The sequence below is a fragment of the Channa argus genome, chromosome 2 (genome assembly GCF_033026475.1).
Source record: "Channa argus isolate prfri chromosome 2, Channa argus male v1.0, whole genome shotgun sequence".
Classification (NCBI taxonomy): domain Eukaryota; kingdom Metazoa; phylum Chordata; class Actinopteri; order Anabantiformes; family Channidae; genus Channa; species Channa argus.
The window spans coordinates 16,578,874-16,598,208 of record NC_090198.1 but is presented as its reverse complement, the minus strand read 5'-3'; the positions used below and the strand labels follow the sequence as shown (position 1 = coordinate 16,598,208).

The 19,335-nt window shown below is 39.7% G+C and overlaps 1 protein-coding gene across 6 annotated transcripts; it reads right to left on the bottom strand.

The window, feature by feature from the left end:
- Window positions 1–9,245: 9,245 nt before the first annotated feature.
- LOC137120151 (SHC-transforming protein 1-like) lies at window positions 9,246–18,587 on the bottom strand. Of its 6 annotated transcripts, none has more exons than XM_067495912.1 (14): window positions 18,330–18,587; window positions 18,000–18,061; window positions 17,353–17,906; window positions 16,303–16,373; window positions 14,760–14,820; window positions 14,556–14,675; window positions 14,395–14,448; window positions 13,186–13,237; window positions 12,953–13,079; window positions 12,331–12,505; window positions 11,593–11,665; window positions 10,956–11,055; window positions 10,732–10,879; window positions 9,246–10,644 (listed from the first exon to the last, which is right to left on the bottom strand). In XM_067495912.1, exons 2-14 carry the CDS (start codon window positions 18,049–18,051, stop codon window positions 10,516–10,518), a joined length of 1,716 nt encoding a protein of 571 aa, XP_067352013.1. In that variant the 5' UTR covers window positions 18,052–18,061; window positions 18,330–18,587; the 3' UTR covers window positions 9,246–10,515. The 6 variants fall into 6 exon arrangements, with proteins under 6 accessions (XP_067352013.1, XP_067352014.1, XP_067352015.1 ...); XM_067495913.1 differs by having other exon boundaries at window positions 9,247–10,644; window positions 10,956–11,052; window positions 18,000–18,119; XM_067495914.1 differs by having other exon boundaries at window positions 9,247–10,644; window positions 14,395–14,445; window positions 18,000–18,119.
- Between the last annotated feature and the right edge of the window lie 748 nt (window positions 18,588–19,335).

The window sequence follows — 19,335 nt, the reverse complement described above, 5'->3', positions numbered from 1 at the left end:
ATATTTTTCACACACACTGACTCTTGTGTGCATCCACACCCTGCAAATAAAGAGTCACCTTGGCTCCTCTGTCAATGCTGTCACTCTAAAACCAAGAGAAACGTCTTGGTTTTCACTATCAGCTAATTCCTGTCTCTTCTTGTTTATTTTTATTCACATTCTCCTCTCTCACACACACAAGCTGCAGTTTTTCATACATTATAGATAGATTTTCAGATTCCTAATATGTTAGATCAATAGTTACATGAAATATGATCTTTCAATGATCATTATAGCTGTTATAGAAAAAAACTTAAAAATTTTTTTGTTACTACTGCACCCATGCAATTCATTAGTTTTACCTCTGAATTAAGCTGCTCAAACAGGGATCTTGACTTATGCAGCATTTCATCTGGTGTACACAATAATATATATATCATTCAGTCAACTTTCACAGCTCTTCTTTTCCACCCCCTAACACTCAGGTTGAGGCATGCATCTCCACCAGCTTTACTGACATCTCCAGTTGAAAGTCTGCCCAACACCTCAAACTTAGTCTCGACAATACTGCACTGCTTTTTCCCCTGGAAAGTCCTGCCCTCTGCAAGGCCTCTCCTTGACTGCTGACAGGACCACGTTTACTCCTGAACTGACTGCCAGGAGTCTTTGTCTGCTTCAAGACAACCGACTGTCAGGCAGCACCCAGAGTGCAGCCACAGTTCAATCCTAAAGGTTTGCTCTCAGCCTCCATGACCTTACAAAAGTTCTCTATTTTAACTTTAGTCATATCCTGTTTGGGCTACTCTCTTGAGACATCCTCACAAAACACACTGTGAACCCTCCAATCACTCTAGCAAAATATTGAAGGCCACCACTTTAATTCCTTAGTCAACTCTCTGGCCTATGCATATAATTGTAAAATGCTTTAGAGAGAGCTGCTTCAGCATCTCCACATCATGGTCCATACATTTGTTTTTATTTCAAATGTATTTTATGTTCTTTACTTCACTTTACTAAATAGTCCACATGTTCATTTGCTGATGACACTATACTGTACCCAAAAGATCAAAATGTTAACTTCACTGATACAAAATGTCATTCTGGCCTCTGTCATTGGCTGACTCTTTGCGAGATATTTGTATAACAGAATGCATGTATTATAACGCGTTTCTCGTATTCTTGTCATGCTTGATTCCTCCTCTCTTTAATCATCTTCATCATGTGCTACTAGGAGAGCACTTTTCTAAACGTTTTTTTGGGGGGGGGGATTTTATTGATTGCAGCCCACCATTGGTTGAAGTAAAAAGATAACTAATAATCACAGTTACACTAAGAGTTACACTCTTCTACTCAGTCACAACTCTCTGTAAAAGCTGTTCATTATCTTTTTCTCTTCAACAGCATTATTATTATCTCGTCAAGTATTATTCGTGACTCCATAATTATAGATCTTATTTAATAATAGAGGAATATGATGAGATACTATTAGAATGTAAATAAGAACTGAAACATATCGTACTTTTGGACTGGAAGATAAGAACATCAATTACTGTAAATGGTATGTATGAGTGGTGAGCAATGTTGGCAGAATAGACAAAGGGTGAAAGGTCTGTAGTGGAGGAGCGAGCGAGTCCAGAGGAGAGGCAGAGGGCAGAAGTGGCCGCTGTTGAATGGAGTGGATTACTGTATTTTGACAGTAAGACGGCCTCTCCCTGGGCGTCTGGGAGCCTTGACTCTCCCTTTTTGAGAGTAGCGGAGATGAACCTTTGACACATATCCATGACTTGGGTGTGAGGAGCTGAGATAAGAGTTCCACATTTTGGGAAATACACTTATCCGAAAGTAAGACAAGAAGATTGGTCCCACACTCACATTTATCCATTAAACATTAAGCTACACCAATGAGAGTACTACTGTGGCTTGTTTAGGCCAAATAAAAACCAAAAATATCGCATTGCAGATTTTTGTACAGATTAAACAAACAGAATTTAACATGTATACCGGGCATTGATTGTCAGTTGTTTCCAATCTCTCAGCTACATCTGCTGGTTGTAATTTCATCAGTCTCTGACATTAGATTGGAATGTATATTACTCTCCATTTCAGGAAATATTTTTTATGAGGGCTGCAGATACCACCACTAAGGAGAGGCGTATGAATACATGCATACTCACACATTACATTGAGTGATGTCAGAGCTGAATGTACTGCAGGACTGTTTCTCGTGAAGCTTCAAGTTTTGGTTCTGGTGAACAAGACGTAATGTGGGAGAAAGCTGATGCCAAGCAATGCAGGGTTGCCCTGCTGCTCCTCCTTGACACAGAGGAGGTGTCATTTACTGTAAGACACCACCTCCCCGCCCTCATCTTCCCCACACCCACCTCTGCGTCTCACCCCATCCTCGTCTCAGTTGAGCTCCTTACTGTTCACAGCTGAGCGTGGGTTTCATTTTAGGGAATGTTTAGTCCTCCAGACTAGAGTGGCTGGACTGAAATACCTGAAATATAAAGGCTGAAACAAGGTTAGATAAACATGTTTTGAAGTGTGCTCAAATGGTCAGTTGCATCCCAATTTATCAATCTGTTGGTCATCTTTACTTGTTTACTTTGTTGCTTTAAAAATCCACCAGTTCTTTCACCATATAATTTTTGTGTGTTTAATGTATCTCAAGGCAGCTCTAATAGCTTAGATTAAGATTGTGTCTTACTGTGCCGTGACCAGTAACTGTATCGAGACTTTCTCACACTGAGTGTTGTGTTTGGCTCCAGCAGCCACGGTTCATTTCCTTTGTCTTCTGCAGCACAACTGCTGCCAATATTCATGTGAAATATTTCAAGAAAATGAGCTGCAGCAGAAATGAGTCTCCCTAGTTACCCCTCCTCTCTACCATATTTTTTCACATACACACACTCTCTCTACGTGTGTGCATTGTATGTATGTCTAGGAATCCTAAATGTGGTCAATTTTGATTTTTGTCATGAGTATAAAATAATGAATTATAATAATTATTGTTATTATTATTACCATTACCACATATGGCTTCTTTTGTCAGCAAACACACACAGTATGTGCTTCTGCAGTGCAAAATCAAACACAACCACAAAATGGCTCTGAGGAATCTCTTTTCGCCTCCAAATGGATCATTTTCCTTTTTTTGTACTTGCTGCATGAACTCATTTCCCTTAAAAATGGTTTCTCCAGAAGAACAGAATTGAAATTTTTAAAAGTCAAAAAGAAGTTGTAATTAGCCATATCCTCGGTGAAGATGCCTCTTTTAAGCAACAACTATGAGAGGGAGTACAGGAGGGACACACGTCTGACAGTATGAGTCATCTCTGAGTGTCCTGGAGCAGCGTTTAATAGTTGTGTTAACCTGGACGTTTTTCAGACACACTCTGCCTCTGCCATTACTGCTGATTGAGAAAACAGGGTGTTGAATTAGAACACCCCCATGAATGAAGAAAAACAGTGAGAAAGCTCTCTGTATCCCAGATATTTACTGCAATAAGCAGTGTTGAGTCTGCTAATGTGAGGAGCCAGGTGTGTGCCTGTGTGTGTATATGTGCATTATAATGTTTGGGTGTGTAGGGAGTTTTATACAAATAGTGACTAAAGAACTGGGTTGTCAAGTTGGAAAAAATGCTCATGCAAATTCTTGTTGAGAGTTAGGTGAGAAGATCAATATTCTGTTGAGTATAGGCAGTATATTCCCTCTGTTCAGTGTTAAACCACAGCTTAAATCTTATCTTAGATTACGATAACAAACTCTGCCGGCACCTCATATACACACATCAAAAATGACAAGTTGTGTTGTGCTTTACCTTTTTTTTTCTGGTGACAGCATCTCTCAGCTGATTGCCTGGCAACCTGACAGTGGGGTTAAAAATTTTGGGTTAAGCAAACAAGATATGCACGAGAAATGCGCATGGGAGAATGATTCTGCCATAGTCATCTATGGTGTAGGTTTTAATGTATAGCTCAGTGCTCCTGAGTTGTCCCCAGCTGATATAACCACCCCAGTGCTAGATGGGAATTATTTTCCCCACAGTAACAGGGTTTACATTCTTTCATTTTCTGTGTTATGTTACTTACACAACTACTTTACATCCAGGTAACTTAATTTGGCTTGTCTCTGTGCTCAAAAATAAATGTCATGCAATCACTGTGTCCATATTCTTTCAATTACTGCAGAGACATGTAGTTTTATAAATTTGATTTCAAGATCACGGGTGTCCTGATGAGGCTTAAGGTGCATTAATGTCTCACAATAAAGCCCTTACAAACAAAATGCAAATAGCCTGTAGTGAAAAATCCCATTTCATGCAGTCTCCATTATCTCTAAAGCAACAACAAACCAAATATTTTCAAGGGCCACCTTATGTACAGAATAAAGTATTTGTGTTATTATGTGGACACCCTCGCTCTGAATCTATTGTGGGGCACAGGGGATAATATTTTGGCCTGAGCCATCCATCCAGGCTGATGTAGCTGTCCACTTATCGCCTCACCACATGTGATTTATGCAGACTCATTGTCCCCCTACGCAAATCTGACCATCTTAGGGATGGAAAACATTCCCTCTTGAGTTTTCCCACCAGGGGTTCACTGCCACCATCTGTAAGAGACACTCAGCACAGATGTAGAGATCCATAAACACCCTCTATGCAAATAGACACCTAGAGAACATATACCACACCATACACACACACTACTCCAGTATTAATGTAATTAATTTATGCTGGGTCATGAACTCAGATTAAATATACACTGATCTTTTTACCAGAATGAGAACAGAGGAGGAGCTGAAGATGATGATAGAGGGGTTTTAAACAAGAGAGCATAACATAGAGAGCTTAGTCCTTTTAGTTGACATAAGCTTTGCCTCATTGTTTTGTGTAGATACTGTATATGTGTCTACAACAAACCTAGCAGCTCTGTAGGGCTGCACATAAACACAGAGTGGCTTAAATGGTAATCAGCATACCAATAAGTTTTCATTGTCCATGTTAAAATGATATATTGTTCACCATAATAATATGCTATGATATGATTCTAATATTTGCTAAAGCCTAAGGCACAAAGTATAGCTAAAGTTAGCCAGGTGCCAACACATTTGGTGCCAATCCATCTAGATGTAGAGATATCTCCCTGGGATCTAATGATGGCACTATGTGAGAAAAGTGAGGGCATCCTGGAACTCAGTTGGATTCATCCACTGTGAACTCTGTCTGAAAAGTGCAGAACAATGTTGCTAATAAGCAGATTAACCAGATTATCTAATGTCTGTTTTTAAATCCACATGTAAAAGTTTCAAGTAGGTAACCATTTGCTCAGCCAAAAGAGAAAAAAAGCTTGTGCATTCAGTCAAATTAAATAAAAGAATGTTGTTAAACCAAATACGTTTTTTATTGTTTGTGTTAACATTAACTAATCAATACCTAATCAAATATGTCTAGCCCAAAGGACACAATAAATATGTTTTTTGCATCTTTGTTAAAGAAATAACTCAACACAATAGAGTAAAAAAAAAAAGAGTACAATAGCATGTTTGCTTTTGCACTCTGCCGTTCCCTTTCCATATAACTGAACAGTTGTCGACAACATGTGCCAGAACTTTCCATGACACATAATCAGTCCTATCAAAATCAAAGCTATCTAGATAAAGAAACAAATAAAAAATAACAACTTAAATGTGGTCACCAATACGTAGTTTAAGAAAATATTTGCTTTTTTACTTTACACGATGGACATCCAGCACCCTGGCTTCTCCACTCATGGCAAGTCTACGACAAGTCTACTCAATACTGCTACCTTGTGATCAAAATTAGAAATAACACGTGAGACTGGCAGTTCAAGTAGAGCTGTACAGTTTCCTTAAATAACAAAACAAAGGGAACAACAACGAAAACAGAACTGTTCTGAGATTCGTTTAAACCAAAGTAGAGAATTCAATCTTATTATAAGTAAACGTAAAGCATGTTAGCACTTAGCAGCTTGCTATTTTGAGTGCCAGAGTGATGTTCAGGTTCACTTAGACCCCAGAAGAATCAAACACCATAATATGAACAAAAAAAAACACAATTACAGAAATTAAAATTTTACTTTTGGGGGAATTTGGGAGTGGTGTTGGACACAAAGTACTATTAACATGTATAGAGAAAATCTATTTAGTTTATTCATGTTCTTCAGGTGTAGTGTCTGAGACCATAAATAAATGTAGTGCGTGACTTTCTGCAGCATCTGAAACATCAAAAATATATTTATATGGAATTTTCATAAACTTAGGGAATTTCTTGAAGTATCATGGTGAAAAATGATATTAAGCTGCTAAAGAAGCCCAAGGTCTCTTAGACCACTAAAAAAGTCCAGCATGACAAAGATTCACTGAATCATCCCCCTGGTGTTTGGTGGGATCCAAGTTTTGATCTCAACCTCAGCTTGAAATCCAGGGGAGAAGTGTGAGCTGCTGGCCAAAGCATGAGGGAACAGCAGAGGAATGGAGAGTAAAATGAGACCAAGACTGAAGGAAAAGTTGTCTTTTGAATTTAGCCAACAGAAAAGTTTTGATTCTAGTCTCCCACATCTGTCTGCTGCTTCATGCAAGAATCCTGGAATCCCCCCCCCATAATCATCATGTCACACACACACACACACACACACACCCACACACAAATGGAGCCTGGATTTCAATCCACCAGCACAGACCATGAAAACAAACATTTTCAAGGAAGTTCTTAAGCCAAGTGGCAGATAAGCATGGCTGCTAACTGAACATGAGCATACACACACACACACACACACACACACACACACACACACACACACACACACACACACACACACACATTATACTTGAAGCAGAGGCATATAGCATGACACTGACCTAGTTTCCAAACAGGCAATGATAAAGAGAGAGTGGAAAGATGAAGATTTGGAAGAGGCAAAGAAACTCCGGGGCGTTTGTGCTTAAGGACAAGTGTGTTGAGCATGTGTGTGTGTGTGTTTGTGTGAGTGTGTGTGTTTCCGTTTAGAAAAGCCTGCCAACAGCCGACAGTCCACACACCCATCAGAGCTTCAGAGACAAGCCGCCTTGCTAAGCCAGGGTAGAAGGCTGAGGCCTGAGAGCAGATGGAGGTAAAAGCTCAAGCAGAACACTGCTGAGGAGCGGGCTGATCACTGTAGGGGTTACACACACACTTGTCTATTCTGCACTGACTCTAGCCAACAGCAACTCACTGTAAACTCATTTAATGCAGAGTCTTGGCTCGGTCCTCTCCACAGCATGCCCTCGCTGGTTCCTGACTTGTGGAAACAGGAAACAGAACCAGGCACTAAAACCAGTTGGTCTCTTTGTTTGTGTGCATTTGTTTGTGAACCTCACACGACTCACGTGTCTCCTCCTTTGCACCGTCTCTGGAGAAACATACGTGTAGATTTTGGCATGCCAGTAAGTGCTGCAACACAGCCCAGTCAGTGGCCAAGTCTTGTTTTGTTTCCTCCCAGATTTGAACTCTGTGTGACTCTGATAACATTGAAACAAGGAACAATTTCATACTCTCGTACTCTAGGCACTTTTTATGACTTTAATTGTTCCATTAAGGCGCTTCAGGGTCTGGGAATACTTTTTCATATGTGCAATGTGTGTGTGTTTGTATGTTTAAAGTTAATGCCCTTAGGCTCATCAGCACTCAAGTTTATTCTATGAAGGATCCCAAGCTTTCCAGTTCTGTGGATCTTCACTGAAGTTTTAGTCAGTGCTGCTTGTGTGGAGTTCTTACTGTACTCGCATGGGTTTTCTCCAGGTACTCCGGTTTCCTCCCACAGTCCAAAGACACGCACGTTAGGTTAATTGGAGATTCTAAATTGCCCGTAGGTTTGAATGCGATTGTGAACGGTTGTCTGTCTCTCCAATGCTCCTGAGATAGACTGGCAACCTGTCCAGGGTGTACCCCACCTCTTGCCCAGTGATAGCTGGCATAGACAGAACAAAGTAAGCAGTAACAGATGGATGGATGGAAGAGGGGATACATCAAGGGTCTTTAATCCACATACTAGACCAGAATAAAGCAAAACCAAATTGATAATATAGTTAAAATAAATCTAGACTGATGCAAGCAATTAAAAGACACTTCAGGCAGTGAAACAATATTTATATTTCATAAAACTGCCAAAATTATATATTATATTTGCTCAAAACTGGACTCCCTCTCAAAACTGTGAATACGTTAACACCACACAGGATTCCAGCTGCTGCTTTGATATTCATGAGGGGTCAGAGGTCAGACTGTGAGCTCAAAGATTTGACAGAATGTGAACATCAGCAGCCTAAGGTCTGGGAGAATGGCATCATTCTTGGTCATTGTTGTTCACATTGAGTCGTTTTGGGTGAGGTCTGTGTGACTCAGAGAAAATCCAGAGAGATATAATAGAAGCAGGAAAGTTGGTTAGCTAAGAGAGACACACTTTCAGTTGAGTGAATCAGGAAAGATGCAGACGTCATTACCATTTTCAAATTGTTCAGAAAGTGTGGAGGAACTAGCAGAAATAACTTTAAGCATGTTGATTTCCTGTTCTTTGTAACAAACCAGCCTCCTCCTTGGCACATCCAAAAGCTAGTTCTCTGATTGCATCTGACAGAATTATCTGAACATAAATGCTTTAAGTTTTGTTTTTCTTTAGATACCCTATCAGTGTTTATCCTGTTTTGTATCAGTTCTCAGCAGTGGACCAGTGGTTCCCTGATCTCAGCCTAACAAGCTTTGCTGAAAGTGATTAATGTGAGTGAGACCCTCCAACCCTCTCAGAGGACATCCAGGGCCACTGCATACTTTCAGCACATAGTCATCTTTTACTTCAGCAAAATCATAGAGTGACAAGCTGATGAAACCTGGGGGAAAGTATGGCAGCAATTATTATAGGCTGTTTACTACCAGTCATTTTCACTTCTCTTTGCAGGCACTCATCTATTTCATGTACACTGAAATAACTAGAGAAATGTAGCATGTCATTGTAGTTTCAGCCAGTAGGTTGAACACATACGTATTTGCAAATGAACATGATAGAAATTTGTGGAAAAATGACCACGTAAACAAAATGGAGAATTTTAGAAGTCTAGCCAAAGAGTATCTGACCAATCAAAAGCACATATTTTTGTATAGCCTGAAAGTGAACAAGCTCTCATAAAGGTTGATGGCACCATCTTGTGGCTTAAATAATCCAGGGAGTTAAATGGTTTTTCTTTTTCCTTTTTTCTTTACGAGACATTGAGGCATTGTTTTATTATTAATATCATTAGTAGGTTATCGTTTTGCAAATATAAAATACCAAATAGGTACAGTAATATCCTCAAATGTCTTGTTTTGTCAGAAATCATGTAGGACTAAGAAAAGCATAAAATATTTACATATTGGATGCATACACAATAATGAGTTAGATATGGCAAACATTTAGCATTGTTGATTTTGAAAAAAAATGATCTGACCAGTAAAGATGGTGATTATTTTTTTGATGTGTTTCCAGTCGTTTTGATATCAGCTGTTCTGTTAATAGAAGAAATTGTGCTCATATCATGCTCATATACTGTGTGTTATGGTTATTTTTTGCTGGTATTTGTTTTTGTCTGTCCAAAAACTTAGGGTGGGTGTCAGGTGCCCAGATAATGAGACAAACCACAGATAAGCTATCGACATGACACCTTTTACTCTGTGTAATATGTCTTTTTCAATGCAGGGCTCTCTTTGGAGTATGTGAAGTGACGACTGCACCTCATGTTAGTTAATCAAGTGCATGTGTGAAGCAAATTGTCCACGTAGAAAGAAATCAAGAAATTACAGTGTCCAGAAACTAAAAAGCACTATAAGAGCACCAAAGATGTATTTTATTTCACCTAATGCAGAACAAAAACATTGCTATCAGCATTTTTGTGAGTTTTTTTAAGACTAAATTCCAAATCCGACTCTATAGATTTGTGTTACTAACAGCATTTACATATTTTGAATCTTATAAATAGGAAAATTACATGTTTTCAAAAGTTAATTATGGGAAATGGAGACACGAAACAATAACAAATCCAAACAAATGAACACAAGACATATTTTGCATGTAAAAAATGTTTCTGAAAGTCTGCCAACTTTCTGGGAATTTCCTCCTGACACCAGTAATTGTGCTTAGACTGTAAGTAAACACCAGCAAATTCAGCCTGAGAGAGGGACAGGATGTTCTGCAGGCCAGCGCCTGTTCTCAACATAGGGCGGGGCACAATGTGCACAAGCTAAATTTCAAGTAAAAAACCCAAAGAATTTACTCTACACATGGTAATGGACAAATAACATAATTTTCTGGGAAATGCTGTCTCACATGTTAGCTTCTGCTTAAGCACATTGTGCCTCAGCTGCTGAAGAGCTGAGTGCCACAAGTATGCATGTGACAGTCTGCCAGTGTGTGTCTGTGAAGCTTCTAAGTCATCAAGAAAGTGTGAATTTGTGGTACATACACATCCAGTTGCCACCACAGACATTTTTGGGTTTAAAATATGTGTCAGTGACTTTGTAGGATTGGTTGTTTCAAATGCAGCTCACATCTTCCAGAAATTAGAGGTGTCTGATTCTCCATGTGGAAACGCACCAGATGACCTACACTCACAAACACCTGATCACGGGTCCGCACCTGAACACACAGAGAAGCAGACATCGGGTTGAAATGTATGGTAATGATTGTGCATGTGCATTTGAAAGTCCAATGCCGCACCTTTACCTGTCCATGTGGATCGATGAGTAGTAGGTGCCGCACGGTGGCTCCCTCCATACCACTGAGTACATACTGACCAGAGGCAGAGCTGCTCTCCCTCACCAGGAAATCCCCACTGCTGGTGAGAAGTGACTCTGCCTGTCTTCTTCCTAACCTGAAATGAAAGACACAAATTTACTGAGAAAGGAAAGGGTGATTTACAGATAGTCAGTAGAGGTTCGATTGCCCACCTGCCGTGGAACCAGCCTTCCTCCTGGACCAGGTCTTGGATCTTGGTCTCAGAGAGAGGATTAGTTTGAACAACACTAACATCAGATTCAGCTGAGCCTGCTGGAGATAAAACAGGGGAGGAATACAATGGCTGACGTGTAACTCCAGCTACGTTTAACTGAAAACTAGGATTATACGAGATGCACTCTTGACCTCAAACAAACTCATCTGAAGGTCAGGGCAATTCTGAATGTTTTAAGGTGCCTCAGCATCTGCAAATAATCGAATGACATCAACAGAAAGGTTGGAGCAGTCATCAGATATTACTGGAACCATCCTTTCCTATACTACAGCGTTGTTTTTTTAAATGTTTCTTTTTCTTCAAATTTTCTTTTTATTTAAAACTGCTGCAGGATATACCGGTGATACAGCAGCCTACTCATGTCATCACTGATTCTTTCAGGCTGCATCTCCTTTCAGGCTGCATTCTCGTCTTCCCTACACAGTTTTCAGTTGTGGTTTAAACTAACATTCCTCTTTGGTTCAAGTTTTACTAAGTCAGGCTTACAGTTTTACTTTGACTAACATAAGAGTTGGTTAATCCTAATCCTGCACTTTATCATTTGCATTTCCATAGACAACACTGATGTTTTGTACCTGCAGGTGAAGCTGGAGTTTCATCTGTGATGGAGCAGTTTTCATACAGTGAAACAGGCCGAGGTGAACAAACCTGCAACGGCACTAGATGAGTCATACACAAAAGAAATCTTGGCATGTTTATGTGTGCAGTGATAGCTCAAAGCACATGTCTTCATAATGACAGGAAAGTTACTGACTCAGTTCCTGAACTAGCTAAATAATTTTTTTAAGTGAGTGAGAAGCACTTCTGCTTTAGGTTAGTGTGCAGCAAAGACAACATGTAACTGTGTAAGCATTAGTGCATGAACTTATCCAGAATAAACACAGCCTATAAATGTTTATGTAATGTGTTTCCTTGTCTGGCTCATATTTAGTTTTAATGATGTGATTTTTGTTTTGTAATTAGAATTGCATTATCTTTTGGCTATCACAGAAAAAACAATTTTAGTCTGCCACTAAAATATATTGCCCCACAAAAGAAACCACAGTAATATTTATAGCTCCACTAGTGTGAAATAAATAATAATAACAATGGGATATGACAAATTAAACATGGACATATCCATGGGCTGAATGCAGCCACTTCTTGTCATTTATCGGATGAAAAAGGCCATGAGATGTGGTTGAAAACATAAAACAACAGGTTAGTGTTTAAGTTGTGTTTTTGTGTTGTTTTTACAGCCAAAACACACATTCAAGCTCAATTGACATTGTATTAAGTTTTGTCTGTATTTTGGTGTTACAACAAACTCTTACCCCCCCGGAGTTGGCATCCTGTTTCTCCTCCTTCGTGATCTGCAGTTCCTCCATTCCACCAGAGGGTGGTGTCTTTTCTGGGATCACATTGTGGTAGTCATGGTGCTCTCTCACTTCACCTCCTGGCTTGGCCTGTTGGTCTGTTCTCCATTTGTGACAGATTGTCATTGCTGACCTGTGTGTAAAAAGTAACCTGATCTTCACCTCTCTGATGCTTTCAGTGAATGATTATTTTCTTATTTCATTATTATTGTTTTTATTATTTTCTTGAATATTATGGTAATAATTTTAGCATCAACATATATACCCAAAAGCTAGAACTAGCAATTTTGCTGGAACAATAATTGGACTTAAACAATTAATGAAAATAATTTAATTAATTTATTTAATTTAATTTGAATTTTTTTTATTTAATCAACCAATCATTAAACAATTTTTCTGACCTCTAGAAATATGCAAAGATGAAAAACCAAATGACCCTAATGTACCCTACCCTCGATCAAATCCCACAGGTTCTACATTTCCATTTCAGAAGACAGTGCTGTTTACTAAAGAGTCACTGGCCAGCATGACGTGACATATTGATAAACAAGACATTGACAGACAAAGACAGATGGACAACCTAGGTTTGGTGGAGAGGAACGATGGAGTTTGACTAAGAAGTTCGCGGAAACGAGTCTCGAAGGCCTGACCAATGCTGTGGATAACCTCACTGGCCCCACCCTGGGGACACTCCAGGATGTGACATGCTGACAGATAGAGGAGGAGAGAGGATACATGAGTTTACATAGAGAAGTCAGAAAATCCACTGTAAGCCCAGCTCACAACATGTACTGGGAGGAGCACAAAACATACCTCTCCGATTGGCAAGGTCCTTGGCAACATAGGCAATGTAATCTTCCATGTCCTTTAAAATCAATTTAGAGAAAATTAAAAAGCACCATTTAAAGTGAGAAAAACATTTAATCAACAGCAGCCTCTGTGGCCACAAATAGCCAGTACAGTCCCTGCAGTATGACAGCGGCATGAACCATTAAGACAGAGTCAGTAAGACAACATCACCGTCTAAAGTTTGATGACATTAGACACTAGAAGCTACTATACCAGACCACAACAGACTGCAGCAGAATAATCTGAGTTGAGCTGAGCAAGGACACATCTTATTGCCCATGAATACAGATTTTAAAATATGTAATCGGCCTTTCAATACTTGGTGGAAGCACACTAGTGACGTACATTGAAAACCGAAGACATTTTCAGTTAATGACCATTCTGTGTTTTATGAGTTCACTCTCTGATACTAACAGAGTCAGCTGAATATGTTGCACCATAAAGCCTCTGTGGCAGATTGATTTTAATTGCTCGCTCTATCTTTCATGTGTCCAGGCCAACTGAGCTGAGGCTTAGTGCACATTACAAGATTATTTTAACTAATTAATTAAATGGTGAGCTATAATCCCATCCGCAGCTTCGCTGGGGATTTTTCTACAGAGAAATCTTCTTCTATTCACAATTCTTTGGCCATGGCAATGAAATATGACACTGCGTAAAAAGCATTTATTTTGACACTTTGTTGGAGCTGGAGAAGTGAGTTCAAACGTTTGTGTTAGTTAAGAAGTTCATTGAGCTTGTGGAAATAGCATGGGCATGGAAGGAAAGGGAAGGAAAATCGTTAATAGTTAAAAGTAAAAAAAATCATTCAATGGATATAAAGCATATCCTGGCTTTGGTGGTTGTGCTAAGTCATTTCATCATGTGTTACTCCTAAGTGGTCACATAATAAAGTATGTGTATATTCATTAAAGGAATAGCAAATCAAATATAAGAATTTTATATAAATAAAAGATTTTGAACATTGCATTTATTATTATTATGGTAAATTCTATTTGTGTTTATGTACCTTATTTATTTTCCAGTGCAATGTGAAACTGATAATAATCTACTAATATTAAATTATAAGACACTGTATGTGTGTCTCTGCACATGCATCTCTGGGTGTGTCCCTACAGTATCTGGACATAAACGGGTTTGTACATGTGAAACCATTTGAGAATATAAACGTACCGAGTCTCCTCCAGAAGCAAAGGAAATGGCCTGCATGGGGTGGTAGGCAATCTTCTGAGGAAGAGAAGAAAAAAAATACAAACCAAAGCAGAACCATTGTTCCCTTCATGCCTCAATAATTCATATCGCTATAATTTGGTGAAGCATGGTTAGGCTGCCACCTGATAGGAGGAAGCTGCGATCAGAGTCACGCTGTCTGTGGAGACAGTGAGGATGATCCTACTTCCAGAAAACCGCAGGTTGATTTGACCCAGAACAGCTGGCAGTCCCTTGCACACAGGCTGATGACAACAAAAATCAGTTGCTGTGTGTGTGTGTGCGTGTGTGTATTTTAGAGTGCATGTGCAAGCCCGTGTGTACCTTACCCTTTTAGTTGTCATTGATGTCTTGGTTGACGTCTTTTCACAAAGTCTGCTGATTGCCTCGCTGCAGACCCAAACACACACACAGATTATAAAAATGTACACATACACACACACATGCAGATACCTTTTTAATGCTTGTACACCACATACAGTATTCTACTACATTTAGGATGGAAATGTTGCACTTTTACTCCACTCCTTGTATTAGGAAGTTGTAGTTACCAGTTCTTTTTTAGATTTGCTTTTTTTTCCTCAAATTGAGATTTTACTCATGAAAACATATCTCAGTTTAGACTGTATACTGTATAAACTGTACAGACCATATGGTCTGCTATCATTGCTTTGAGTTATTTATGTTAATGTAAACATATTGTTTTTCTGGTGAAATCCTGCTTTCACAATCTGTTTACACCAAGTGGCCAGAACATTAATATCATTAGGTGGTTTTATTGCTGTGGTGGACAAAGGTCAGCAGGGGAAAACTGTTATGCTGGCCATAGATGACAGGTGCCAGAACGAACAGTCCATGCAGTTTGTTGTGGATCCATAGACCTGTCAGTGTACCCATGGTGAAACGGTGATCAGTGTACCCATGGTGAAGCTGTGATCAGGATACCCATGGTGAAAAGTGTCAACCACAAAGTTAACACCAGGCAAAGTTGTGTCTGCAATGAGCCTCCTTTAAATAGTGATCTTTGATCCTTCTTTTATTGATTACTGTACATGTTTTGCCATAATTACCATCATCAGTATTATTAAAAATATAGGTTTAGAGCATTTTCACTTTCACCTAAGTAAAGAATTTGAGTACAGTGGCAGCATTACAAGCAGTTGCCAAGTATACCATTCAGGAAGGGATAGTGAATTTCAGTAAACCTCAGATAACGCTTCACCTGCACGTACTAAAACTATAAATAACACAGAGCTACATTAGATACCAGTCAACTTATGTCAAAATTATGTTATATTATTAAGTTTTAATGTATAAGAACTGTGGATCTGTTTATAATTCTTCAAAGGTTTGCAGTCGTTTAGACTGAATTCAAGATATAAAAACACCCGCACACAACATCCCAATGTCTGGAAAGGCTTGTTTTCCAGGAAGTGCTTCTCCTTAAAAACAAGTTCTATGTAAGGGATTGAGATCTCTCTTCTGTCTCTCTTCCTTAATAAGGCTATCAGAGATCATTAGGAGGAAATTCATCTAATTGGATTTTCTGCCCCATTATTCAGTAGCGTTGTGGACAGAGGGCTGCTGTGTGTATCAGTCGTTTGCATCCTGTGTTGGGATGTCAGTATCAAATGATGAGGAAAAATTTCCAGTTCATGAAACATTATATGTTTAATCTGATTTCCCTTCCTTTATACATTTTGAAATCAGCCACATGCCTTGATTGGAAAATGCATATTGAATATATGTAGTGAGTCGGAGTAAAGCACCACTTTTCTGTTTCTTCTTTGTGTAAACAATAAACAGCCACTCATTCCTACATACTGCAGTTTTATTCTGTGTAATGGTGGTGACAGTGGGACGACCTCCTACCGTGTGACTTGAATTCTTGTATCAAAGTCGAGGGTTCTCATAGACTGGGTCACCTCCACACTCCCTATGTACTTGGAAAACACAACAAAACACTAGTTACTCATTTCATTGTATTATACTCCTCAATCTAATTTCTACCCACATGGTTGAAGGGTGAATTTGAAGTTTGTGAGATAAGTGACATTGTTCTATCCCTGAGACTGGGATTCAACATTTTAGTGATATTGCTCTGGGGTGTGCTGTGTCCTTTATGTGAAGAGGATGAAGGGGCGGTTATTGCAACCGGACAACATTTAGGCCATGTGCTTGGATACACTTTGGCCAGTCCCACTTCTATTGGCCATGAGTTTCAGCAGAGAAAAACCCATAGGCTGGAGGCAGGATGAGTAAGTCCATTGCTGGAGACCAGAATGCAATCAATACGTGTGTGTGCATATGTGTGGGTGGGGTGAGTGAGTGGGATTATAATGTATGTGTGTACTTTTTTACACCACCAGACAGTTCTCATTTCCAGCAATGGTAAGCTCACATGCCCTGCTCCTAATCACCCATGTGGACATACCTCCGGTTTTAGGACAGCATGGGTTCTGCTGATATTGGATATATTCATGCACTCACTCTCTCACACACACATACATACACACACAGACACACACAAGAAGAGCAGATCTAGAGAGGAGCTGAGAGACTGGATGAGTCACTACTGCCTACACAGGAAGCTTTATCTGAGAGGGAGGGGGTGTATGTATAAAAGTGAGTTTGATAGTGAGGATAGAGCACAGTGAGACAGACTATCTCCCACAGTTTGTTCACGTTTGTGTTTGTTGGCACAGGTAGAAATTGAACAGTGTTCAATTCTTTGCAACAGTGTAAAGCGACAAAGCTTTTGTAATGTAGTTAAACACATGAATACTTTTTACAAACATTAAGATTTGTTGGGCAAGGAAGCTCCTAGATACTTTAGTTGCAGTCTCTGACACAACCATCAGATTTTGCACACAGCGGATTGTTGTCATGCACTATAAGTAACTAACATTTGGTGACAGGTACCTTGATGTGATGGTGAACCTCTGTGTTTGCCGTCCCCACCACTGCATCATCAACTGCAGAGCATGTCTTCAAACAGCTCAGAGCTATCTTTGAGCAAGGAGGACAGCCAGGTGTCCAGTGGAGACTGGTGATCCGATGCAGGGTGATTGGTCTTTTTGTGCAGCACAGGGCTGAGTGACTTAGGTTTTGGCCATTGGATGAGGGCACATTAAGAGCAGATTGGCAGGAAATTCTCTGATTAGGTCCTGAGCCCCATTCTTTTCTGGACAAAGGTGTGTCAGTGTGACCATCAGTGGCTACGTCCCCATCTGTGTTTGTCTGTCTCCTCAGGCCCAGCATGGAAATAGGACTTTGCAAACGGATGTTTGCCACACGGGGGATAAAGTCCCTCAGGGTTGACAGCCCATGGTGTGAAGGCATCACAGGATCCAGTTGCCCAAAATCAGAAACTAGGCAAAGATCCCTCTTGAGGGAAAGCATTCCTGGGGGCCGATCCTCTAGAGATGTTAGCGAATCATTGCGGAGACGAGTGTACTTGGTGCGCTTCAGCATGCCTGTAGAGGGGAAAATATTACAAACAGGAATGCAGTGATGTTCATTGTACCGATTATATCTGTAATAACTAGAAAAGGGACAACCTACTGTACCTGGTAAGAGTCCCGTATGTGGTTTGGACCTGGGTAAGGTTTGCTCTCTCATAATCAGATAACTGGACAAAGGAGAACACTGTTCTCTGACAAAGTAAAATGAAAAAAGGAAAGGAAAATCTGCCAGGAATCAAACAGTTATGTTAGTTTCCAGTGATTATGCAGAGATTTGTCTCGATAAAACAGACTGGCATAGCAGAAAAAAAGCAAAGGCATAAAATGACATAAGTTGTTTTTTTGGGGGGGGGGCAATCGCTAATCAGCTGACCTTTGGGAATTCATCTGGCTTAATGAGATCTCAGATTATTAGATTCACTAGATTCAACTCACCACCGTGGAATTGGGGATGTCCTGAGTAGTCTAAAATCCAGTCTGCTCTGCTTTAATCATTCTAAGTACAGTCCCATCCACTTTCTCAGTCAGTTGCCCAGGGTCCAGCTCTGCTTCACCTCGAAATTAACTTTCCTCGTCTCCGTCTTTCTTTCTGAGGTACAGCGGAATTGTGCAGCTTTTATGAATGAACTTTCTCTTTTATGAATGAGAGGCTCTCGCTCACTTCCTCTGTCTCTCTGTGACAGAGCATGCAGATGAATGTGTGAATGGACCAGAGGAAAGATTGACAGACAGCCCCTAAGGCTTTCTCCCCCTCCCTCACCCATAAACTACCATCCAATCACAGGCAAGTTGGGTGACTCATGCTGCACTCACACACTCACTGAAGCAGAGCCAACCCAGTACATGAGTGCTCTAGTCCTCTCTAACATAACCAGAGATGATGCTGAAGTGCGTTATTAATACTGGTTTGGCTTTCCCCACTTAAAGTATGTCCTCTCGGTTTCAGAACACATAGATTAAAATAAACAGAATAACTCACAGAGACTTGATTTACACACCAAATCACATTGCATAGTGGAAGTAAAGCATGAAATAATAAAATGAACTGTATGAATACACAAGGAAGGGGATTACACTGAAATATTTGCGTTTCATTTGACTGTAATCAGAACAATACACCAGCTGAAATGCCGAATAAACACTGTTTCACATAGTGGGCTTACTCCTTATAAGATTATTTTTGAATAACAGAAAACCGTATAAAACACAGAGGACTGGAATATAGGAAATTAGAGAATGTAATGGAAAATTAAGTTCAAAAGAAATAACTTTCAGATAACTGGACCACCTAATATGTGTACATAAGCCGGATAAAACAATAACAGATATGCTTTGTCTCTGCCTAGTGGTGACTTTGTAAAAGTGCAACTGTAGTGTAAGATTAGTCAATGAATTGTTGTCTATGAAATTATGGAAAAAAAATGTCTGTTATACAATTTAC

What these genes read in the sequence shown, in the direction of transcription:
- LOC137120151 (XM_067495912.1), bottom strand. Translation starts at nt 18,051, where the DNA reads ATGAGAGAGCAAACCTTACCCAGGTCCAAACCACATACGGGACTCTTA. An exon ending in GGACCTTGCCAATCGGAGAG is followed by an intron (nt 13,080 to 13,185) that starts GTATGTTTTGTG and finishes TCTATCTGTCAG; the next exon opens with CATGTCACATCCTGGAGTGT. An exon ending in TTCCTCTCCACCAAACCTAG is followed by an intron (nt 12,506 to 12,952) that starts GTTGTCCATCTG and finishes TTTTACACACAG; the next exon opens with GTCAGCAATGACAATCTGTC.